General features: G+C 40.4%; 1 protein-coding gene across 1 annotated transcript in view; it reads right to left on the bottom strand.

Annotated features, from left to right (window-relative positions):
* Positions 1-26,532, bottom strand: part of MTCL1 (microtubule crosslinking factor 1) — an 80,212-nt gene that overhangs the window by 5,549 nt on the left and 48,131 nt on the right. Inside the window, exons 6-13 of the mRNA XM_044426682.1 lie at positions 20,141-20,260; positions 18,064-18,294; positions 16,243-16,422; positions 11,427-11,594; positions 10,613-10,861; positions 4,620-4,922; positions 2,077-2,108; positions 149-1,700 (exon numbers count right to left, since the gene is read on the bottom strand). Of these exons, the coding sequence (XP_044282617.1) occupies positions 149-1,700; positions 2,077-2,108; positions 4,620-4,922; positions 10,613-10,861; positions 11,427-11,594; positions 16,243-16,422; positions 18,064-18,294; positions 20,141-20,260 (2,835 nt within the window). The remainder of the gene's footprint in view (positions 1-148; positions 1,701-2,076; positions 2,109-4,619; positions 4,923-10,612; positions 10,862-11,426; positions 11,595-16,242; positions 16,423-18,063; positions 18,295-20,140; positions 20,261-26,532) is intronic.

The following is a 26,532-nucleotide window of genomic DNA, read 5'->3' as shown; positions in this document are numbered from 1 at the left end:
GCGATTTTCCAGGACATACAGCCTTTAACAAACGTATATTATGCAATCAATTTCATCTTGATTCAAAGGAATTTATACACATATTTTGGTTAGGTTTCATCAACATAATAATTTTAAAAAATTATGATATATGCAGAAAACTCATTACCTCAATAGACCCTGGTTCAGCTTTGCTAATTTCTCCTGTGCTGTTCTCGTTGCTAAGAGTGGGAGGGCTGTGTGAAGCAAGCCTTTTTTCCTCCTTTAAGGCATGCTCCATAAGTTTCTTGTTCAGGATTCTGGCAGCATTTTCTGTAAGGGTGTATCCTGGAGGAGCAGATAAGTCCTGCCTAATACTAGTTATCTCAGCTTCTTCATCCTTTTGTAGCTCCACGCCAAAACGAAGAGGACTAGGTGACCTACCACGGATATTTGTGCACATGTCTTGCATAGGCCCCAGTTCTGACCTGGGTTCTGCCGACCTGGATCGGCTGCTGGACCTGGAGCATTTTTGGAGGGAGTCATGCACCACAGGGGTATGGTCGATGATGTTAAATAAACTGGAGAGGCCATCGTTGATAGTGGTATGAACTGGACTCTCCCTCGTAGTGGTGGATCTGGCCCAGGCAGATTCACTGAACCCTTTTTGAGGTGTGCTTGGTAATGTCCGGCTATTTGGCTGATCAGTTTTGGAAAAGACTTTCTTCTGTAATTTTGGGGAGCCATACTTGGGAGAGCAACATGTGCGTTCAAATTTGGCTTGGACCTTTTCAATAGCAGGAGACATCTGCCTACTTCTCAAGCTTCTTGATGGTGATGCCACAGGTGTAGAAACTCCCTTTGGTGTCAGACACTTGTGTGGACTGCTGGTGATACTACGCAAAGTTTCTGTTTGCAGGCCCACACTGATAGTTTGAGTGGTCTGTGTCCCCATAGTTCTCACTCCATTAGTCTGACAAGCTGTGTCTTTGAACTGCAGTTCTGTTGAGTTTGGACGTATTGCATTTCTGACGGAATAAGCTACCTCCTTCATGTCATCACTCATGTTTTTGGACATCTCCAGGCTGTGCAAGGATGAAGCAAACCCCACAGTAGTGCAAATCGGATGCTCAATGGGATGAAGACTAGTTTCCAGGAAATCACTGTGATGTCTGGAGAGGTCACAAGACCATCGTCCAAACACTTCTGAAGAAGCACCTCTTGTCTCACCCACATTTCCCTTAGATTTGGTCACAGGAAACAAAAAGTCTGGCTCCGACTGACTTTTCCCTTCATTGCCTGTTACCATGGAGTTATCAAACCTGCGGACAACTGGCGGACTATGAAAGGCCCGAACCCCCATTTTTTCTGTAAGATGACTCCTCAGTGGCTGTTTCTGGCAGTGGTCAGGGCTAGTTATGCTGTTGGTTGTCATAGTCACACTGGTGGTGAGGTACCATGAAGATGGCTGGAATGGATCTGGAACAGAATTATTCCCCACCTTCCCAATCTCTGTCCTCTCTGCCCATGTATCGGCAGACCTTTCAATGGCTCCACCATGGTTTCGATTAGTGCTATAATCCCAATTTTTGTTGAATTCTTCAATATATTTCAGATCATCAGGTGACAATGGAGGTGTTATATCCTCCTTGCTACTGGAGGAAGGTAGAGTCTTTTCAGGAAGAAAAGGTGAAATATCCATCAAGCGCTTGAACTCTGACATAGAGGAAACTGACATTGCCCTGAAGAAAACGCATAATATTAAATTAATTGAATAAAAAGAATGTAAGCAACACCAATATAATTGCAAATTATGTGAAAGATGTTGCTGTTTATGATGGGGGAATCGTTAGTTGTTGTCATAGTTTCAGTGTTGACAATTTTCACACTGTTGAAGTCATTCTTTAGAAGGCAGCAGCAAATTCACTGGGCACACATAAAGTGGCGGAGGGCTGCGTGAGGTTGTGCGCCAGAGTTAAGCAAACCAGAGAATCAGCCCGATGTCATGGCAAGATTCTAAGAGGAGAACTACTTTCAAGGTTATAGAAACATATTTAGAGTAATTGTGTTAACATACCCTTCATTTTCTGTTTTATTCCCCTATTCGCCTTTACTCACCTTTGAAGATTTCCCTTGTGCATTTCTTCGTCCTGCAAGTAAAATTAACAGTTAATTTTGAGCTTGCATACATATCCATTTTTTGTGCCAGAGGGACATGTTGGTATTACATTTATGTAACCCCTCAAAGTTTTACACATTTGAAGAACACGTCTGACCCCCGGTCCCCTTCTGGATAATTAATTTATTCTTTAATCAAATGCATCTATATACTGGGGGTTAGGGTCAGAAACAGAGTGGACCTTCTAGTGCATAGCCAGAATCTGACCAGCAGCAGACTGGAACGTTTGGACCCTGGTCCATCTGTGGAGAGAGAGTTGATTTGCATCAGCATTTTCAGGTGAAAGCAAGTGGCAGTCACATTACTCCCCTGACCCAACTGCAACTTTGATCCTGCAGAGATGAAACCTGTTAGCCTTCTCTGGGAACCTAACAGGTGTGGGAAGGTATGGATTGCAGAGGTGTTGCTTGGGTTGAAGCTTCACCGGTGGAGCAAGGGCCTTGTGAATGGGCTAGCTCCCTGTCAATTAGTGGTTTGGTTGAAAAGCTACACTTTTGCTTTTAAAGTCAGTGGATAGCCTCCAAGGCCTTCATTAGGACTATCTCATCTTCCCTGTCTGCATTATTGTTTTAGCAGATTTGAACCTAATGTGGAACTCTATGCATGGAGTTTGCTGAATATGGATTGTCTTCTCTTTGGACTTGTAAGAGCCTGCCTTGAAAAGGACTGCTGTACAGACTGTGCATGATTGTGGGCTATGGATATGTGTCATCGACATCAAGGCCCAGGAAGGGGCTTCTCTTTGACCCCTGAGAGTTCTGTGCCTGGATTCATGTGGTATGGAGATTCTGGAGCAGGCAGCTTTCGATATTAGACTCTTGACTTGTGAGGAACTGCTCTGAACTCCATTCTGATACTGTTCAGGACCATTGCTATCAAAAGGCCTGGACTCGGAGTATTCAGAGGTTCTGACCCAAGAGCCAGGGTTGGCCCAGATCTCCATGGGGCTGTGCAGGATAGTTCAGGCACTTCGCCAGATTCCTTTTTCTTATTTCAAGAGCGAAAGAGTTCAGATCATTATCCTGCCTGAGGCACAGCTACAGGTTCCTCAGATCCCAAGGCTCACAGCAACCAGAGTTCCCGACTCAATGGCAAAGCTGGCTCAGATCTCTGTAGGAGTATCTAGATCTGTAGATCTAAGTAAGTCAGATCTGGTTCTACAGTCCCTACCCTCATTGCAGGAGCAGCTGCAATTTAATTAAGGGCTGTGGTCCCTTACTTTGATGTGGAATGTCAAGGAATTTAGTCCCTAAGAGATGTCCCAGTGTCCTACTTTGAAGTGGAACTATTTGATGTGTAATTCCTGAAGACTGTAACCATTAAGCTTACACTGTGGGCTTACTGTAGTAAAAGGATCTCGCTGATTTGGTGTTTCCTCTATCAGTGCTAGAATATGTGATAGGAAGAACAAGATGCTGACACTGTAATTCATTCCCCATCTAATAGTTACTAATAACCAACAAGTATCCCTCCATTATTTGGAGCAAATCATGAAGAAATTATAACTTAGCGCTGTAAATATGTTTTAGTTATAAAGATGTGTTCATAAAATTGGCCAGTACATGTCACAAATCACAGGCACATGTGTCAGGATATTTTTCCACAGTATTCTCATAGATATTAATCAACTAGCAATGCTGAAATCAAAAATAAAAATCCTCTCTTTTGAGAGAACTACATTAACTCACTGGACGTTCATAATTGGCAGCTAGTGAAATTAAATTATTGCTATTAAATGTGTGAGCACTTTCTTCAAATGTGGGACACAGGAAAGATTCCTTACAACCTCTAGCATTGTCAGAAGAAAACTTTCTTGGGACTGGTATGGCATAACTGGATTAAGACAATTTACGCTTCCCAATAATGGCACAAACTGGGCTACACCATGGTCTTCAGGTAATTTCAAAGATGACCCATCCAGCAATTTTGCCGTGGATTGGGATTCTCCTCAACTTCTCTAATATGTTTCGGTACTAAAAGAGAGTCACAAATCTGGAACAGACTCAGGAAATTGTTTGCATTTTTAATATTTTAAATTGTATTTATACTTACTTTTATTGTAAGTATTTTTACAAAAGCATTTTGCCTGGAAAAGTAGGTGGGGAAGTGTAAATACATAAATAAATAAACAAATATAAAAACATTAAGCTCACATGTGGCTGTCCAGTAGAGCAGACTGCCTGGTGAGAAGAATGGGAAAGCATGATCTCACTTTATCATTATGCATAGCATAGAATGTTTGGACCATTTGAATGTTTATCTGATCTGGTTACTGGTTATTTCTGTGTACTGTGTTTACATTTGATTTCAGTTCATAACAGCTGACAAACACAAAGCTCAGAATAATGTTCCACAGTATTGTTTTACAGAAATTGTGTGTTGTACTATAATGTCTAGAGTAATTCTGTGCAAACATTCTTCCACAGAATATCAGCCGTACTGATTACAATATTTCTGACAACATAAAGGCTGAGATACATACCTCGTTTGCACAAGATAAAAACCTTTCTCGTTCCAATTTCTGAGGCTGTATTTCATCAGAATCATCTGGAGAGTTAAGGGACAATGTATCTAGAAAAAGGTTCTCTGTGGCAGTGCATCTGTCACTTTCCTTCAGTTTGGAGAGTGACCGATCTTCAAATTGCATGGTATCTGAATCGGAGTAGGATCTTGACCCCATTGGATGAGACACATGATGGTTCCCTTGATTTGAAAATGAATGAAGGCTAATTTCTTTTGAGTCACAAAGAAGGTTGTCTCCTCTCTGTGGATTTACTTTCTGAAGCTGAGAAAGAAATGAATCATAAATGAAAGTCAGGTATTACTGTTTTCTTACATGAGATTTGAGTGACTCTATTACAGTGAATACAAGTATATTATGTACCTCCCTATATTTTATATATAACAAGGTAGACTATTGTTAATGAAGACCATTATGCATCAATATGTTTGCCCATTCCTAAATTACAGCTAAAAACTCCTTTTTTGAAAGTTTCATTGTCCTAAACCGTGTTATTGCAGGTAGCTATTTGTCCTTCCATTGCGGTAATATTCCTCTTTTAGCTGTCAAAGGGGCATGGAAAATCCATTTATGTTGACCTTGCATTAAATTCCAGCAAGCAGGTAGATGATTAAGAAGTACATGCATAACCATAAATGTTAGAGAACTTATTTGAATTATTACCTCTTCCCAAAAGAAAGCAGACATTGAGCACTGCCAAAACATATGAGTAAAAAATACATTAGATATATTGCACCTACACCAGCAGCATAATTTAATTAAGCCCCTTTGAAAAGATGTTATGGCATTCAATATATTCAAAGCATTAATTTTTTTCTGAATTAAATATAACCCAAGATCTGTTATCCTTCTGACATAGATGCCAATGAAGCCCTACATTGATTGGGCAATAGAAGATGCTCCAATTCATTATTCCATTCTTGCTGAAGACCCTGTATATTATACTTGTTCACTGATAGTAGATACTTAGAAATGTAGATTGTGGACCAGCATAGCTGAAAATGTAAAAGTGGCAGGGCCAAACCAAACCTAGATTCTAACAAATGTTTCAGTTGCATATGTCGCCATTCAGCTGTAGCTGGCCAATTATATTTAACATGCAAAACAAAGACCAACAAGAATTTATCACTCGGACCTGCAAAGCTAATTCTATGGAAAAATCAGCCTGTCCATCCAAGTCTGTCAAACAAATTCTCTTTGCCAGCCTTTAAGTTCTGATTTGCCCATGTGAAAATAGATCAAATTGCTATTGATGTAAAACGAAGCTCTTACGCTTCTCTTACTCTCATAGACGTCCTAACTATTTTGATATGCCAAGAATTCAATGCAATTTATTTAGGAAGGCCTAAACAGGAAGTTTCCAAAACTGGCGTGGCAGTATGTCTAAGCTGAATAGAAAACAGGGAAATTTTGAAGAATCAACAAATAGGCCTTGTGATATAAAAAGGAATTGAGGAAGCCAAGTCCATCAATCTTTAAGTGAAAACTATCTTTTCAAAGGATACTTATGGTGGAATGGGGACCCCTAAGAATTTAGACCATGGGTCCTCAAACTATGGCCTGGGGGCCGGATCTGGCCCGCCATGCCCATTTGGACCTGCCGCGCCCAAAAGTGTGCCCGCCACTGCCCACCTCGCCCCGTGAGCTGGGAGGCAGTGGTTTGCTTGCTTGGAGAAAACAATCCCCATGGGAGCAAGCCTCAGAGGCTTTGGACTCCCTGCAGCCGTGCCCCCTGCTGCTAGCCTGGCCGCAGGCACGCTCACCACTGCCTCACTCCACGCATGCGCTCGCCACTGCCTTCTCCGCGCGCGTGTGCTCACAGGCGGCTTGGACCTGCTGGGAGAGCTCCGCGTGAGCAAGACGCCGCCTTGTCACACGCCCGCCACCACCCCCTCACTGGCCCACACCCACGGGCACCCCCACCTCACCAGCCGCACCCACCACGGCCGCCTGTCAACTGGCCCCCTGTTGAAAAAGGTTGAGGACCCCTGATTTAGACATTTAGAATGTAAGATTTTGAAAATACTTGCTGAGTATAAATGAGGAATTCCATGTAAAACATACAAGGAATGTAAAGTATTACATTCATTTTAAGTGTATTTACTGTACCCCATAGAATTGACCTTAAAGATATATCACTTTCAACATCTATCAATACTCTATGAGATCTCATTAATCATTTTGCAGCTTAATCATCTGAGATGTATCTCGAGATATAAGTATTCAAGAAATAAGTAATACATTTAGGCAGAATCTGAATTGCCAGTTTAGTAACATGCTATGGGACATAGTATATCCAAAGGCCATCAGTTCAGAGTTTTACTAGTTAATAGAATAGCTAGATAAATATACAAAATTATTAATTGTCTGCATCAAAGCTAGAACATATGAACATATTTCTGAGATAAACAATAGAAGATCAGTGGCACAAAGAATTGGTTTACATGCTGTACACTTGATGCATGCACTATTATATCTTATTTTTCTTTTTTTTTTTGTTCATTTGGGGTTTACATTTCACAATTTAAATAAATTAAAAATAGATTTAATAGATTTCACAAATAAAGAGGAAGAATGTCTTTCCTCTGTTAGTCATAATATTTGATTTGCCACATCAGTCCGAAGTGGAAAATATAGCAAGCTGTATGCAGGACAAACTATGTTAAATGGGCTTTGTGTTTCTTTCTGCTTGGTGGACTGTGCATAGTTACCTAAGGCTGTGAACTCCCCTGTCTGTTGTGTGCGTTGCTGTAGGGTCAAACCGTGGTCAATGTCCATGCGGCATAACTTGCAGGGATTATATGTGCTGGGTCACCTTTAAAGCCCAACTTCAGTCTTTACCATATGGCTTTTTCTAAGATTTGGCAATAATAATAAATATGCATCTGTAAATATATCAGAAGAGCAAAAAGCTCATCTTTGTAATTAAACAGAAAATGAGCTGTGGAATAATTAATTTGGAAACCTAAAAGCTTGAAGTCACAATCAGGACAAAATTAGGTTTGATGCTGTGTCTCAAGAGATACCACTGGAGCAGTGAACTTGAAAGAGAATATTTGGAAGCCTTGAAAATGTAGGTCACATACTTCTTTGTGTAAGCTATATTTCTAGAGTTATCCCAAATGTTCTGTTTTATGCTTGATAAATTTGGGTATATTTCTGTTTTCTATATTACAGTGAAAGAAGACAGAAAGGAAAATCGTTAAAGATTAGGGAAAACACATCTGTTATGCTGTGATCCTCTAGATTCTGCTTTGAAATGTTTCAAATAATGTGTCATCTTGTTTTTAATTGCAGATACTATATATCATCAAACACAGAGTTCACAGATACATGCTATTTACACAGTCTGATTAATTGCTAAGAAGCTATTGAGCTAAAGACATGCAGATTTCTGGAATTCCTGGTGTAGAAGGGATTGTGATTAGAGTTTCTAGGAACTGGGGACCTGGGATATCCAGATTCTAGACCATGAAGCTTCCTGGCTGACTTTGGGCTAGTCACAGACTCTCAGCCTAACGTATTTCACAGGTTTGTTGTGAGGATAAAATGGAGAGGAGAACCTTGTAAGCAGTCTTGGGTTCCTTCCAAGAGGAAGACAGGTGTGATATAAAATACTAATAGTAATTATAATGAGTTGCACTTGGTGTACCAACCCAAGAAGGTAAAACTTACTCCTGGCCATCTCCACCCTCTGAGCTTCCCTAGTTAGCCTTGTGTCCAGAAGCACTCCTGAACTGTGTTCTTGGACTTCCAGGGAATGCAACTCCCTCTAAAACTAGCTGTATTTCTCTGTTTCAGTGATCCTCACTCTTCTTCAAGCAGGAACCGCTTTGATTCCAGGCACCACCACCAAGGCCACATCCAGCAGAGGTCCACATTGCCTGCTCCCTCCCCCCTCCCCCCACCACTTCCCCTTGCATATTCCATTTTTCTCCATCTCCAGCAGCTGTGCAGTGTGTCACTGCAGCTGGCCAACCATGCTGGGTTTTTTTTGCCTCTTGGGCTTCTGCTGCACCATAGCCACTTGGCTGATTGTTGCTGATTGCTCCTGCATTCTCCTCTCCAGCCTACTTACAATCAACAAGTGGCAGGTCTCCTGACTTCTCATCCCTGAAACATCCTCTAGTAACCCAGATCACAGCAGCCAGCCCACGACTAAATTAAATAGCAAGGCAAACCTAGAAAACCTCAACTGAAAGTGACCAGCTACTGTAGACTGAAAGAGATAGGCAGAGAGCTGCACTTGAGGTCATCAGGAGACACTAATGCCTTTCAGACTTTTCTGTGCATAGCACCACTTCATCCAGACTAGTTGGTTCGCCTACCACAGTACTCCATCTTATTTATTTACTTATAATACCACACAATAAATGAGGTTCTTTGGGTGGTTAACAAAAGTTAAGAACACACAAACATTGGGATTCTACCTCCATCCATCCCAAACAACCTCCTGGCAGGAGTTCAGGCATTTAACAGCTTACATAATTTTAAGAGCAATGTGTAACATTCGAACAATATTTTGATATACACATATAGTATGAGAGCTTTGCAATGATTTTATTGGATTGTGAAGACACAGCACATTCTTTTCAGCTGTGTTTATAAGTGTCACTGCAGCAAAACAGTATAAACAACATCTAAGTAACAGGAATGGTGCACGGCTGATGGATAAAATGGAAGAGCAGAGATTGTGCACCCTAATCTTTGAAGACTGCCATTTACCTTTTTAAGCATTCATTTATGAAAGTTATGAACACTCCAGTCAAAGCATTAATCATTTCAATAATGTATGAACAGAAATTCAGAATAACTGTTGAAAATATACCTTTCCCTTTCCGCTGTAATAATCAAGTCTGAACCTTGTTTCAACCACTAATATGCAGTACTCTATTGTACAGCATATATACTGTAGCCCACTCTTTCACTTCTCCCCAACCTAACAACCCATTCGAGTGCACAAGTGAGTTAGCAAGTCTTGTCACTTGAAATCCTTATTTGCCAATTGGCTGATACTGCTCTCATTACAAATTGAATTTGTGCCTGTGTGTGAATTTGGGGAAACCTTGATACTATTATTTTTAGACTTGTAAATTTAAAAATGTGTAGAAGTTAAAACATATAGTCCATATTAAAATGTTTCTTGAAGATGAAATCCATTCACAGAAGGCATAATCTGACCATCTACATATGGTTTAATCATTCAAATTGATCCTACCCCAATGACAAAGAGGTTTCTACAAAAATGACTACTGGGCTCCATAGTTCATTAACATGCCCAAATGCATTAGCTTGTATAGTTTTGCCTTTTTACCATTTAACTACCACTGGTATTAGTATTACAGTTGTTTAGGTTTTGTGAGACAGTTTTGGAGTTCTCAGTAATTGCACTAGAAGTGTGTCAAGATTGATTTATGTTCCATCAAGCCATGGAATCACCACAGGGATAAGTATTCCATTTATATAAGCATTACAACATATACTAGGAATTCAGGATAATTTACTGTAGCAACATCTATGATCAGGGAAGCTTGATGTCATGGTTTGAGGTTTGACTGCTACAGCAGAACTTGGCTCATACAGCACAACTGCTCACACAAGCAAATCATACCACGAGAAAAAATGCAGATTTTGGTTTTCAGCAGGAAGTGAATGTGTATTTTGAGGTCTACGAGCAAAAACCTTTGTAACATTAGGAATCAGCATGACTCTGCATTTGTGGGAGACATGCAGTGAGAGAGGAAATGGCCTTTAACTTTTCGTTAATTTCCCATACGCTTAAAATGATGTTTTCATTTGCTTAGGTCCCTTGGGTTTTTGTAATTATCTTTTGGAAGAAACAATGCAGCAGGGAGCCCAAGTTAACCCTGTGCAAAAAAACTAATCCCTGTAAAATTCCGTTATTGCAGTACAGTTACTGAGACACAAGATGTCCTGATCAGACACCGACTTACCTGTTCTAGCCTCCTCAGCATTTCCTTCTTTTGCCACTCCCACTCTCGTCGGTCTTTGTCAAGTCGCTCCAGAAGCTCCACTTTCTCTCTCTTCCAGTTTTTTTCACTATGTTGGATTTGCCACTGCAAATCCATCACTAATCGGTGATTGTCGGCCAGGAGTTTCTTGTGCTCCTCTCTCTCCCTTTTAAAAGCTGCCTTTGCATCAGGAGCAAGCTCATCCTGTGCTTTTCCATTTTTCTCTTCCAGCTATAAATGAAACAAATGTTTAGCATCATGATCTCTTTTTGTGACAAATGGAAATGCTAGGTGCTGCTACTAAATTAGACAAGTAGTTTGGATACGTTAGAATTTTAAAGAATGAAAACTTAATTTTAAAACATACTTTATAGTTTTACCTCTAAAAGTATAATGGGGTCAATATAATGTCTCAGGAAGTTTCATAGAAGTAGTTTGCTGTATGTATGAAAAAAGCTGTGAAGCAACCATTTCTCACAGTTGTCCTACTCGTATTCACATGTCCTGATACATCTGTCTTGACTGGCTGCTTCAAGACTTATACAGTTTCTCATTTTTTAGTATTTGGTATTTGCTTGAAAGGGCAAGTGTAGAGGATCAATCAATGTGCGTTTAGGAGAATTCCTCCCAAACGGATTCCACCAGACCCTAAAAGTAATTCTGATGACTCCTTGTGACTTCTCGTGCCAACCTGAAACTGATCTAATAAGGTGGAGCGGAGCGGAGCAGAGCGTCTTCATCAATTATCAGTTAGCGCTTCTCTACCTTGTGACTCAGACAATGGGAAGCACCATACCTGTTCCAGTTGACACTTCAGCTTAGTCCATTCTACTTCCCAGGCGGCTTTGTCAGTAGCGTATTGCTGCTGGAGTCCTTGACGTTCTTGCTCGTCATCCCGGAGCTCAGACTGGAAGTCATCCAACAGGGTTTTCAGGGCATGTAAAAGTTGGCGATTTTCTCTTGCCTGCAGAAGCAAAACCTATTTGTAAGTTTAAAACTTTACTAAACCCATTTCAAACAGCTTGGGTTAACACTATTTGTATTTCTTTTGTTGAATCTCATCTCATTCGGGGTTCAGGCCTGGTTTTGGCACAGAAACAGCTTTGGTCTCCCTGTATGATGACCTATGCTGAGAGAGAGAGTAGGGGGAGTGTGACCTGGTTGATACTGCTGGACCTCTTGGTGGCTTTTGGCACCATCGACAGTGGTATTCTTCTGGGGTGGGTGGCTGAGGTGGGAGTGGGGGGCACTGCATTGCAGTGGTTCTGCTCCTGCTTGGAAGGCCATCTCTGGATGGTGGTGCTTGGGCAATACTGTTCAGTCCCATGGATTCTCCAGCATGGAGTTCCTTAGGGGTCTGTTCTGCACGCCATCCTACTTAACATCTACATGAAACCTCTTAGGGGTGTCACTCAAAGTTTTGGAGTGCTTTGCCATCAGTATGTTGTTCCACACAGCATTATTTCTCCTTTTCATTGTCAGTATGTAAAGTTTTGGATGTGCTAAACTGGTGTCTGGGTATGATAATGGCCTGGATGAGGACTAATAAACCGAAACTCAATCCAGACAAGAATGAGATGCTGTTGTGGGATGATTCCTTTGACTGGAAGGGAGGAGTTCAACCTGTTCTAGATGGGGTTGCACTCCCCCTGAAGAAGCAAGTTCATAGCTTAGGGGTGCTCCTTGATCCATTTTTGTCACTTGAGGCTCAGCTGGCATCAGTGGCTTGGAGTGCTTTCTATCAGCTTTGGCTGGTAGCCCAGCTGCACCCCAGCCTGGACAGGGATAGTCTAGTTTCAGTAATCTATGCTCTGATCATCTCTAAACCAGATTACTGCTACACACTGAATGTGGGGCTGCCCTTGAAACCAGTTCAGAAGCTGCAACTGATGCAGAATGTCACAGTTAGATTAATAACTGGGACCTGGAAGTTTGAACATGTACGAGACCACCTGCATTGCTGTCTATATGCTTTTGGTTCCAATTTAAGCTGCTGGTCTTAACCTTTAAAGCCCTACATAGCTTGGGACCGTAATACCTGCTGGTGTGCCTCTTCCAACTCCTATCCATCCATCCATCCATCCAGACAATATGCTCAACTTCTGGGGCCTTCTTCTAGGTGCCAACCCCTTGAGAGGCTCAGAGGGTGGCAACTAGGGGGAGCGCCTTTTCCATGGTGGTCACTCATCTTTGGAACAACTGTCCTGCTACAGTCCACCTGGTGCCAAAATTGGCATCTTTTCTGTGCCATGTTAAGACAACCCTCTTTCTGGAGGCCTTTAAAGATTCCCTGATCATTCAGGGGCCTAATTAGCCAGTTGCCTTTCTTTTATTCTTGGCTGGGTCTTTTTTGTTTTTACTGTCTTTTAATGTTCATTTAGGCTATTTTAAAATAATTTTAATACAATAGGTACACAGTCCACCTGGTGCCAAAATTGGCATCTTTTCTGTGCCATGTTAAGACAACCCTCTTTCTGGAGGCCTTTAAAGATTCCCTGATCATTCAGGGGCCTAATTAGCCAGTTGCCTTTCTTTTATTCTTGGCTGGGTCTTTTTTGTTTTTACTGTCTTTTAATGTTCATTTAGGCTATTTTAAAATAATTTTAATACAATAGGTACTGTTTTTATCTATTGTATTTTATTACTTCATTGTAAGCTGCCCAGAGAGCTTCAGCTATGGGTGGTATATAAATCAACCAATTAACCTACATACTTGTCAACTGCAGCAAGGAGTTTGCTCAACTATATGAACAACAATTATTGCAACTATCCTCCAAAGAAGCTTCCAATGGCTTCTTTGCACACAGTAGATTTCCATGAGTAATATTTTAAAATCTCAATGCATCCTGCAATATTTGGATATGTAAAATGCCCCAGAGATCAGACATGATTGCATACAAGGTGTGTTAACTCCTGGCACATTCGAGGAATTTTACAGGGAGTCAAGATCTGTCTTCCACTTTTAACAATTCCATGTTACCATTTCAGGAAAGTCCTGAGAAATGATAGAAAGAGCCATTTCATAGACTTCACCATCTCCTTCTCATTCAAATAAGACCTTGGATCCACTTCTCTCAACAAGCATCACTCGTGCTAGATCTTGCCTGTATTTTCCACTGCAGCAGACACATTTATCTGAAGATGAGAAGGAGGACGGCCCTCTATAGCAACAAGAGCCCATGTATTCCATATTGTTGTGAAACACATTAAGGCTAGCATTTTATTGCCTTGTTTTATGGATTGCTGTAAACCATCCAGAGAGCTTTGACTATTGGGTGAAAGAGGCTTTAGATTTTATTGCTATTTTATAGACTATATTTTGTTTACAGGTCTGGGCATATTTTATTGAAAGGAGAGCTAATTTTTCCTATATGAGTAACAGTGTAAATTTGACACATATATTAATTGCGAAATAGAGTTGCTGCCCTATTTTGTTAAGCACTGTTAATTGCATAGACCACAAAGGAAAGGCCATTGGCTAAACTGCCAATGATTTAAAGAAGCTGGATTCCACCCCAAGTCACAGCTGCTGTTTGGAAAGTAGTCTGCCGATTAATATATCTATTGCTATTTCCTGCAGCCTTGATGCTAGCTCTGAATCTAGGTCAAGCTCAGAATAAGTAAATCTCTTGATCTACTTCAGGGGAAATATAAGACACCAGCATTAATTAGCTTTATTAAAAAAATCATTTCATGCAGTAGCAATTTTCTTGCATTGTTTTTCCTCATCTTCCATGAAATAAATTAAAATATTTAACTCTGATTGGAATCTCCTTTCTGATGTCTAAATCAGAGTGCCAAACTTGGAACAGTTTTCTGATCGTGAAGCCCCTCTTCTAAATCTGCAGGGCCAGCATGGAAGATTCTTGGCTCCATTTATTTATTTAAAACATTTCTATGCCACCCCCATCACAACAAAGCCTCGGGGCGGCTCACAAAAAATACACAAAAACATACATAAACAATAACAATATAACAATTTAAAAGAAAAAAAAATTAACCCCCCCCGGTGCATTCTTGGCTAATTTTAAAATCCTAATAAATACAATAATTTAGCAATTAAAGTAAGTTTTAAATAAAAAGGTCTTAGCCTGGTACCGAAAAACAAATAATGACAGCGCCAGGCGGACCTCTCTGGGGAGTGCATTCCATAGACGGGGTGCCACCACAGAGAAAGCCCTCCTCCGAGTACTCACCCTCCTACTATCATTCACAGAGGGTTCCCAGAGAAGGGCATCCGTTGCTGATCTCAAGGGGCGGGAGGGCATATATGGGCGCAAGCGTTCCTTTAGATATCCAGGTCCCAAGCCGTTTAGGACTTTATAGGTCATAACCAACACCTTGAATTGGGCCTGGACTTCAATCGGGGGCCAGTGGAGCTGACGGAGAACTGGGGTTATATGAGAACAACACCCAGTCCCCGTCAGCAACCTGGCAGCTCTATTCTGCACCAATTGAAGTATCCGGACCGTCTTCAAGGGTAGCCCCACGTAGAGCACGTTACAGAAATCTAATCGGGAAGTTATCAGCGCGTGTGTCACTGCCACCAGGCAGTCGTTCTCCAGGAAGGGACGCAGCTGATGTATCAGCCGAAGTTGAAGGAAGGCTCTCCTCGCCACCGCCGTCACCTGAGCTTCTAGAGACAGCTCAGGGTCAAGGAGCACTCCCAAGCAGCGGACCCTGTCCCTCAGAGGGAGTGCAACCCCATTTAGGACAAGGCCCAAGTCCCCTATCCTGAGGCCCGAGCCACCCACCAACAGGAACTCCGTCTTGTCTGGATTGAGCTTCAGCTTATTGGCCCTCATCCAGCCCATTACCTCTGCTAGGCACCGGTCCAGCACAGCCACTGCCTCACCTGGATTGGTGGAAAATGAGAGGTAGAGCTGGGTATCATCAGCATACTGATGATTCCGCAGCCCACACCTCCTGATTTACCACCCTAGAACTCAGCCTTATACAGATGGTGAGGAACAGGTATATCGGGGTATGGAAGGAAGAAGCTGTTGGATCTGATAGATCCAATAGCCTCTCAGCTCCTGCCCACATCCCCATTCCTGGGGAATGTTTAGACCTACTCTGGCAGATGGAGGGAATTGCTTTTCTTATGTCCACAGATGAAAGGAAAGACAAAACACACAGCTCTCTCTCAAACTCCAACCTGTCAGCATGGGGTACAGGAGAGAACAGAACACTCTGATGTTGGAGTGCTGAGTGTTGGAGAGCAGAGTTGGACTCCTCTCTTAATGAATAATTAGCCTTCCATAATAATGGATGCACATTATTATTATTATTATTATTATTATTATTATTATTATTATTGAGGTGCTTAGATGTGATGAGCCTGTAGATCCTTCAAATCATCTCCCAAGGATATTCTTTTCTGGTTATGGAGCCATGGCAGGAAACTGAATATTGCACTTAAAAGTGTCAAGCAAAATGGCGGCTGGGTCACATCAATTCTTTCCCCCCAAATTAGTGTAATAGGTAAAACACATTTACACTGTTGTATAATTACAACCATCACTATTATAAGTATGCAAATTTCTAGAGATAGATGAACAGAAAGCATTTGATTCTCGGGAGAGTAAGCACCTGCATAATTGCCTCAGTACCTGCTTTTGATGCTGCAACAGTTCTGCAGTTTGCAGTGGTGGTCCACGATCACTTATTTCTACTGTGGAATGTTGGGAGTAATCTGTCATTGCAAATACTGCATCTTCCTCCTCCTCCTCTTCATCACCCTTTTGTTCAGAGGGAAAGCTGAATTCTGGCATGGGGTCAAGGTGTTCCAGCTAAAACAGCGAGTGAATAAAAGCAAACATGTGATTTCTGCAGGAAGGTTTCACAGTTCCACTAAGCATGTGATACTCTGCTTGTGCAGGTCTCTCTTAATCATTTCTATGACTGCAGGAATGCTTCCTTACTTCAAAAGAAAGATTAAGGAAGGCCTCATCACTTACAGTGCTTTCAGTCAAATCCTAAATACACAATGACAAAGTATGTGCAAGGATCCAGAAACAGGACAATTGCTTGCAGTTTGTTCAGGAGTTGTATTAATACTATTTCAATTAGAATTAATCCAAATGCCTTAAAATCTAGAAAAGATTTTGCCATTGATAAGATAATATTCAGAGCAAGTCCAATTTCATTATGGGAAACATTTACACGCTATCCATTACAATCAGCTGTTATTACACAGGAGTCCTGCGTGGGACTTTGTGTGTGTGATATATAAATGTAATAAACAAACAAACACTGATTTGACAACTATATTTGTGGTCTACTTTTATAGCATATAAAAAGTTTTTGAAGTGTACAGATCCATCAAATCATGCAAAAAACAACCCAGTCTTCCTGCTCTTGTTTGTATCAGCACTTCTTTCAACACAAATCCAGAAAATGCTCACATGAAAATTAGCTCTGTAGATTTTTATTTTTTTAATTGAAAGGGTATTTTTTCCTTGCTAAGGTATTTTGGCTAAAAGTGATATTTTCTTTGTCTATTGATTTGCTATCACGAGTTATTTACCAACTATATGAGAAAACCATTCATTCATGATGAGACTGAGCGTTTTGGGAAGATAAAAAGAATAAATTACAAAGAATTCTGTTTTCCACAAGATGTTGCTTTGAGACTGTACAGCTAATATGCAAATAAAGCATCTTTTTTCTTCTTCAGAGTACTGTTACAAAAGTTGAGACCACCCCAAACTTGATGTGAACTATTAACAGATGGAAGCATGTAAATTATTCAATTCTAATGACCTCCTGTGTCTGCTTCCCAGGGCCTTTGAAGCTGCTGCTGGTTGTGGTAGTTTTAGACCCAAAGGGACTATTTATTCTACCAGTGCAGAGTCTTGAACCATACCCAACGGTAAATCCGGTCTGGTCTGGTCTGGTCTGGGGCTTGCACCTGCAATTTCTATTGCCAGATAGTAATCCAGTTTAATGTAATGTTATTTGGCAACAAAAATGGAAGGTATGGGAGACCTAATTTGATTGTAAACACAATGAGGAGCAAAGAGTAAAACCTTCCAACCCTTACATTAGGTCTCAGCCCAGACAAGCCCCTCCACTTACTCAAGAGTAAAACAGAAACAAATATGCACCAATTAGCTGCCCCATTAACGTAGTAGTTGCTGTCACCCTTAGGACTGGCTTGGGGATGAACAGCAGGAAGTTTAGAATGGTTGCATAGCTAAGCCCACCCAGCAAATCTTTTTTGAAAAGGCCAGTGCCAGTTAGTTTGAGTTTCGTTTCAGCATTGTTCCTGCTCTGTAATCAATGCAACACTGATCACAATGCCAGTGTTAAAAATGTGCTGGCATCTGAACTTGAAGCAAGGTTATGTCTTAGAATGCATTTTTTCAAGAGACATATTGGCATCACCTTTTCTTGCAGTTTCACTCCATTAAATAACATGAGACATTTACCTCGAGTACATCCTCTCCTTGATCCTCCACATGCTTGCCTTGTCGCCAGTGTTTCAACAACCATTTCAGTTTGACGTACAGGAGAAAAGTGTTCTGCTTGAAATGCCTGAGTTCTTGATGCATCAGGTTTTTCTCCTGACTCCAAGTCTTCTCCTCCAATTTGTTCTGCAAAGTCAAGCTTTGCACTTCCAAATCTTTTCTCCGTAGACTCTGCAGATGGTCCTCTTCCAGCTTTAAACAGAACATGGCCAACATCAATAGAATATTGCTCTCAAGGGGAGTGCTTTTATTTATCTGCCAGTTGGGCAAGATAAACCAAGATTGCTAATTCTAATTATCATCAGCTAACTGAATCTGGCAAGGGATCGGACTTTCGAGAAACCTGAAACCACAGGTTGTAGACTTAATTTAATTAACCATATGCAAATAACTTGCTAAGGAAATACACGGCTCATTTAACAAGCGAGATCAAACTTTTGCAGTGTAAACATCTTTATGCCCTATCTGTGCACTGTGTTCTCTTAACTAAATCCTTTTAATACCTCTCCATGTGATCCTGACTATGTTAATGCTGCACATGAAGTGCATTTACTGATTGCATCTTCAACTAGCTATTATGAAAATCCATAGATTCAGTCATTGTAGCTCACTTTGCATGGGCATAGTTTTCCTTTTAAAAAATGGTTTTATCTGCCTTGAGGAAAGAAGCTACCTGCCTTCTAGTGGTAGTGCTCCTAAAACAATAAGGCTTTGCTCAAGGGTCATCTTTGGAAGTTTCAGCAGAAGAAACAATGCAGACATAGAAAATAGGTACTATTACGTTGTATCTGCATACATTAATATATTCGTGTCTCCAGCACCAAATAGTATTTTTAACCTGCTCTGAGGCTATCAATTGAAGAGTTACACAACTGCAATTTAACAGAGCTTCATCAGAAAATTCATACTTCCATAAAAAAAAAATTAGTATATCTATTATTAATCACACCTATTATTTCACATCTGGACCAAACCTTACCAGTGAAAGAATGAAGAAAGAAAAAAGAAAACTGCAATGTATGGTAAGTTTTAGTTTTGTGTGTGTGTGTGTGATTTCTTTGCTACGTATCAATCCTACCTTTTGATTCAGCATTATTTGCAAATAGCTGAAATTACCTCGATATACTTATGTACAATATTGCTATATGTAAGTAAATGAGCAGAAATGTAATAGAGGATAAAATTCCGAGTTAACCAGTTTCAAGAATTGATGAAACTTTGATACTACTAGATCCTCTGTGATCAAACCTTTAATGTAAAGGATATTGAGCTTCTTTAAGATTAAAGATCAAATTCAATGTTGGACAAGATCTTGGGGCCAATTTCCAGCTCTTGGGGGCCAAATCCATCCATTCCAGGTGGATGGGGACAAGAGCAAAAGCGTTAGAGCCCATGATGCAAGCATATTTTAACTTACTTCTTTCTGCCAGTGAGTAAGCTCTGAGGAAGCTATTTCAACCTTTAAGAATGGAGAAAATGTGTAAAATGTACCTCCCCACACACCAAACAGTTGGTAGTCTGGGAAAAGGAGGCTGGCCATGTGGGGTGGGAGGCAGCTAGATTGGGACTGCTGATGGGATGGATTTGACCTGGGGGCCTGAGGTTCAACATCCCTGAAGTACAGTGTTATTTGTAAAACATTCCCTTTCTTTCAGTAGATCCACTTACATGTTTTTGGAAAACCACAAGCAAGCAATCAAGCAAACAAAAACAAGGTTGAAGAGAGAGAATTGGGCTACATGGAAAATCAAGAGTAAGTATCATAGATCCTTACACCATGCCATTTATCTATAATAAATAATATCCTTGCGAACTTGAGTTTCTCTGTCTAAACAATATGACGGCCAAAATTGTAGTTCTTATTAGCACCAATAGGAAAATGCATTTATTTTTCTCCTCGTGTTTCAATATGCCTTAGTCTGTCAATCCACAATGAAACCATCTATGAAGCTTTCCGATTCTCAAAACAAATAATACAAATTCTCTGGTAGTCTGAAAAATAGAGAGATCTCTTCTAATCACTAGGTGATGTATTTACCTGAATGATCCTTTCTGTAAACGTTTCTTGCTCCTCTTGGCGAAGTTTCACCTCCTGCTCAAGTTGAGCCTGAAGCTCCTGTATCGATACAGGTACAGGTAAAACATGGCAGTCCCTGAGCTGATTAGCAGGACAAAGATTTTTACAGGTGTGACAAACTACAGTACAGACATCACTGAGACACACAACTACACACAAATATGAGTTGTGTTTGTAATCAGTGGAATGTACTTCCAAATGAATGAAAAATCTGTACACAAAGATCGCTTCTGGATCAGGAACTGCTGATGTGCACTGCATAGGAGGATGTATGGAATGGGCTTCCACGGGAGGTGGTTGAAGCCCCATCGGTGAGGGTGTTCAAGGATAGGCAAGACATGCCCATGAAAGGTGTGTCATGAGCGAAGTCGGCTGCAGCTGGGGGCCAGACTGGGTGGCCCAGGAGGCCCCTTCTGACTCGCTCAGTTTCTACATTTCTATGTTCTTTAAAGCATGGTGTTCAGCGCTGAGGTAACAGGGACAAAAGATACATATAAAAGTGGGGAGTAAACGTCCCTGAAATTACTCTTAATTACTCTTAAAAGTTTTGCGTGCAAATTTACATGGATGCAAATTCTGCTGAAAGCAATGCCTCAAAAATCAATATACTGGAAAATCCTGTACAATACATGACCACTGCTTGCTAATCATAATAAGGATAATGTAAGGATAGTAATGACGTACTATCACTACAGTTATAAATTCCTATCAAGAGGTGGATTCAGCATCACTGAAATGTAAAATTTCAAGTGAAGAGGCAAACCTGTGAACTACATGTTTATTGCATTTCCATTATTTCATAGGAAATATTGTTACCTTCTTTAAATATTCCTTTAATAGAACAAACATGCAGGATATCAATCTTACTACACATACCCTGCCCTGGGCTAATAACAATTTTATCTGGAAAATGCCATTTGTCTACTGGCAGGTCTCTATAGCAAATAGTATTTTAAAAAACTTCTGGTGTCTACAAAATATAGATAAGATTATTTTAAAAGAATAATTTCAAATACTCAGAAAAACAAGATATGAATGTCTTTCTGTCTCTTGCAGTCATTTTGCTGCAAGACTGCAGTGTGACAAGAAATTGTAAAGTTGGAAAATAAAAAATCTATGGGTTCTACCCAGTTGTGTCTGTCCATTCGTAGAAGGCTCTTTGATTCAGTAGAGACTTTTGTGAATAAAAAGTGACTTCCTTCCCTCTGCACCCACTGAGTTACAGGAGACTTTAAAAGAGCTACAGATCTTAGGTGTCAGACCACAGGGAGAAGACAGATTTATGAAAATTGCCTCCCTCCCTTTCTATTCATGTAAAATTCTGCTTGAACAAACTGCCTTCTGAGTGGAAGGACATCACCAGGTAGGACCAACTGAAAGCCTTTTAGGAAGGCAAACTTCGTGTCAGTGCTTTATTTTCCTGCTAATTCCTTTAATCTGTTTCTCAATTTTAATTTGCCACACAGGCAATAAGAAAAACATGAGTAAAGACTGGATGCCATCTAGTATAATACATGAACTGCTGAAGCCAAAAAGAGAGTTCTAAATGATTCTGTTCTTTTCTGGAGACCTATTGCTTCTCCAGTCAAGAGAGAAGCTCCTCACAAGTTCAGTCTTTAATTCAAACTGTGTTTAAAAGGTGGAAAAATATAATGTAAGCCTGCTGTAATGCTCAATGTGTTGTGTTTGCAATGTGTCATTTTCACATGAGGGGATTTCTTTCAAAATTCCATGAGCAGAGTTGTTCATGGAACAAAATGCTTTTGGAGTTTGGCAACACATTACCCAGTGTTCCCTTCAAGTCTGCTCCAGAGCACTTCAATGCTACCAAGCAGCATGGGAGGTAATGTGGGAGGCTCCAAAGAAAAGAAAAATTGGTGAATTTTCCAACACAACGTCTATTTCTGTAAGGATTCCATGTATTCACAAGGTCACAACCCATTATATTGTATACTTTTTATTTGTTATGGAAGTGAAATTGTTACACCACTGAGATTTTTTTTAAAAGAAATCTGTTCATGTCTATTTAATTCCTCTCTTTCTTTATTGCTTATCTATTTGCTGCAGGTAAGGCTCATATACTCATGTTAATCTTTTGTTTTTAGGCCATGAAGAGGAGGGAAAGAAAATCAAATAATACTGCAATCCTACACTTATTTTTCTCGGAAGTAGGCCCCAGTGGAGCTTCCTCCCCAGTAAGTGGTTATAAAATTGCAGTTTAAATCATGAACGCCTCAGGAATAAACAAATGGAATGGAAATGATACGCTAGTATTGTCTACCACAAGTCTATTGAACACATCACAAACACAGAACAGCACACTACAGAGACATCCAATACAGGAAAACTGGTATCAGTCTTAATGGAAACAGTGTGTTCCTCCCCCATCCACATTTAAGAGATGATTACTTCTCATAGAGCAGTGGTGGCGAACCTATGGCATGAGTGCTGCAGCGGGCACGCAGAGTCCTCTCTGTTGGTACGTGAGCCAAGTCACCCCAGCATCGCCCAGCAGCTGAGCGAGCATCAGATAACAGCGTACATGGGAGTAGTGGTGCCAGGTGATGATGTCACAAGCCGCGACTCATTAGCTGCGACTTGTCCGAGGTTTGCATGGCTGGTCAGTGAACTGCCAAGTGTGTATATCCTTGGACTGGCTGTAAGTTGTTTTTATTAAACTAAAACCCCAGCTTTCAGGTTTTATTGTCGTGTTGACACTTTGGAATATATAAGTGGGTTTGGATTGCAGTTTGGGCACTCGGTCTCTAAAGGATTCACCATCATTGGGTTAGGGTTAGAAAAAAGAGGGTATGATTTTGAAGGTTGGAATGTGTTTAGAATGGGCAGAAATGTTGAGCTGTGCAGAATAAGCTACTCAATGAAGGCTTTTTCAAAATTGTCCTATTTTCAGTGGAATTTTAGCCCCATATTAGGGTTAGGGGTGTGCACCAGGGTAGGATTAAGGCTAGAAAAATGAGGTACCCTGGAATGATTGTGATCATTGGAATGTGTTTAGAATGGGCAGAAATGATGAGCTGTGCAGAAAAAGCTACTCAAGGAAGGCTTTTTCAAAACCGCCCTATTTTCCATGGAACTTTAGCTCTATATTAGGGTTAGGGGTGTCCACCAGAGTAGGGTTGGGGTTAGGAAAATGATGTGTCCTGGCATGATTTCAATCATTGGAATATGTTTAGAATGGGTACAAATGATGAGCTGTGCAGAAAAAGCTACTCAAGGAAGGCTTTTTCAAAACCGCCCTATTTTCCATGGAACTTTAGCTCTATATTAGGGTTAGGGGTGTGTGCCAGGGTAGGGTAATGGTTAGGAAAATGAGGTGTCCTGCCATGATTTTGATGGTTGGAATGTGTTTAGCACGGGCAGATATGATGAGCTGTGTGAAAAAGCTATTCAAGGAAGGCTTTTTCAAAACTGCCCTATTTTCCATGGAACTTTCACCCTGTATTAGGGTTAGGGGAGTGCACCAGGGCAGGAGGGTTAGGCTAGTGGTGGCGAACCTATGGCATGCTTGCCATAGCTGTCATGCAGAGCCCTCTCTTTTGGCTTGCGACCCAAGTCACCCCAGCATCACCCCAGTGGCCAAACATTGGATAGCAGCGCACATCGGGGTCATGCTTATACTCGGAAAAGAGTAGCGGCACCAGGCAATGACATCACGAGCCACATCTCATTAGACGCAACTCGGCCAAGCTTTCACATGGCCATTCAGTGTGCTGCCAAGTGTGTGTGTGTGTGTGTGTGTGTATTTACTTGGGCTGGCTGTGAGTTGTTTTTTCTAAACTACAACTTCAGTTTACAGTTTTTATTGCTGTGTTGGCACTTGGCAATAAATCAGTGGGTTCTGGGTTGCAGTTTGGGCACTTCTTTTCTAAAAGGTTTGCCATCACTGTCATAAGGGTATTGGGGAGAGGGAAGGAAAGAGAAGGAATCAGCACTGAAATGGAATCTAAGCACATTCTATTGCTTTTGATTGTAACACTTAACAATGTATCAACACTGTGAAAGGTCTCTAACATCTAGTCCCAATCACTTACAGTTCCTGGATTGAGCTTTTGTATATTGGCGACTACAGATTTGTTTCAGTAAAGCCAACATTCATTTACAAACATTTGTTGACATTTTTGCAACAGTTCAACATTACGATTTAATTTTGAAATCATTGCTTACCAAAAAGTACACCCTTCTTCCAATTTCACAATAAATGTAAGATGGCCCTTTAATCAAACAAATAATTAACTGGGAAGAGGACTTGGTCTCTCTGGCCTGGTCCTCAACTTCAATTATTAATGGAGTGGCACGAACATTCGGGTACATTTTCTTATTCTATAGAAGTTGTAGAATTTTATAACTTAGCCACACAGTCGAGATTAAGGGGGTCATGCACAAATAAGTAACCAAGAAGACTCCCACATGGGTTCATAAACTAATACACACTCTCATAATAATAAATGGCATTTTTGCATGAATGTCCAATTTGAAAAACAGCACTAATTTATTGGCCAATGTGCAAGTATTTTTTGGAAAGGACCGTCACAGATTCAATTTTACCACCTGTCTTTTTAAATAGCCAATGAGGCATTGAAAGGGCAATGATCATTTGCAATGTTTGCAGAGAAAACAGATGTGAAAACAGTAAACATTGTCTCTGACATTATGCCATACATGATGTAGTAATTCAGTATTAATCCTTACAATTCCATATAGTTATTCAGGTACTAGAAGTAAACTGTGTTCCATTTGGTTTATTATTATCATTGTTGTTACTATTGCATTGCAATATCCCACTTCTTTTTGTTTTGTGAGAAATCCAAGGCAGCTTCATGTTATCTTTCCGACAACCCTGTGAAATAGGGTAGGAGTGATTGACTGACCTTAAGTCAATGAGTGAGCTTCATAACTGAGAGAAGACTAGAACCCAGGTCTCTAGTTCAACACTACACCACACTAGCTCTCTTTCAAACAGTAAGGCATCAGAAACTGTCACTGATATTCTAACGAAATGCTAGAACCCTCACTGTTATTAATGAAATAGAATAAAAGGAGATTTTGTAAAGGCCCCACTTGTGCTGGATACTTTCTAAAGCCACCATTAGGAATGTTAAACAATATTATGCACAATTATCTGCATTCATTTAGAATTCCTGCATTTAAAAATCCTTCAGGACTATTATTTTGTCAGCTTTAGGCAAAACTGTCAGCACAAAAGAATCTTAAGGAAAACATCTCTCTCTCTCTCTCCCCCTCCTTCCAGTAATTGCATAAATTAGTAGTTTTGCAAGAGACTGCATTTCATCAAGAAGAGGTGGAAACATACATATCAAGTGCATGATATGTCCTTACCATATTCTTGCCATCTCATAGAGAAAGGACATACTTTACTAGTACATTGAACTCTGTGCAGATATACTGGTGGTTGTGAGCCACCAAAAAATTAGATATTCACTAAGTAATAATGTCAATAGGGGTAAAAATACTTTCATATTATATATTTTATGAATGCTGAAAGCAATAGAGGAAGGAAAATCAAGTGTTTAAGTCATTCCAGAATGATCTGTTGTACATGAAATTCCTTGTAAATGTAAAGAGTTAGTAAAATGACATGTATAGATTATCATGTTCTGTACCAAATTTAGACTGTTACATTGGAAGTAAGCACATTAAAGATCAAAGCAAGACATCCATCCATTCTGTTAAACGATCCTTACTAATTATTAGGTACTTGCTCCCATATATGAATTGCATGTCAAATTGTTCTTCCATTGTACAAAGCACCCATGAGGCATTCCATTCAGTTCTATGGATGCCACTGAGAATAAGTAAAAGAAATTGTTTTTCTCATTTCACGGAATTGCTTTCAGGCTGGGACAGCAAAATACTACATAATGTTACAGGCCACTGAATTAAATGCAGTAAAGCATTGTAGTTATCGATGTGCTTTGACAAAGATGTGCCGGTGTGCTTTGATATACATGTTGCACTGTGGAATTAAGAATGAAAAGCATTCTCTGGAAAGCAGCTTATGGAAGATGGTCCAAAATTGCCAATTAATAGTCACAATGTTGGCAGACCTTTAGCGGCAGGGCCATTAGAGGAAAGAAGATGCTAACAACACAATCTTGCATACGCCTACCCAGAAATAAGTCCCACTGAATTCAGTATGTGTTATTCCCAGATAAATGACTGTAGGATTGCAGCCTAAATCACAGTATTATGAATGTTTCCAGGCAAGGCTTTTTACAGTGCAATTACTCTGCCTCGTTTATGGAACATTACTGTGCACCAAATGATGTCATATTCACTTTGTAACCTTCTTATGTTCTCTCACCAATTCTGCC

This window comes from Varanus komodoensis, unplaced genomic scaffold (assembly GCF_004798865.1).
Source record: "Varanus komodoensis strain SLA01 unplaced genomic scaffold, ASM479886v1 scaffold17, whole genome shotgun sequence".
Classification (NCBI taxonomy): Eukaryota; Metazoa; Chordata; class Lepidosauria; order Squamata; family Varanidae; genus Varanus; species Varanus komodoensis.
The sequence above is the reverse complement of the archived record's forward strand: the minus strand, read 5'-3'. Positions and strand labels throughout refer to the sequence as shown.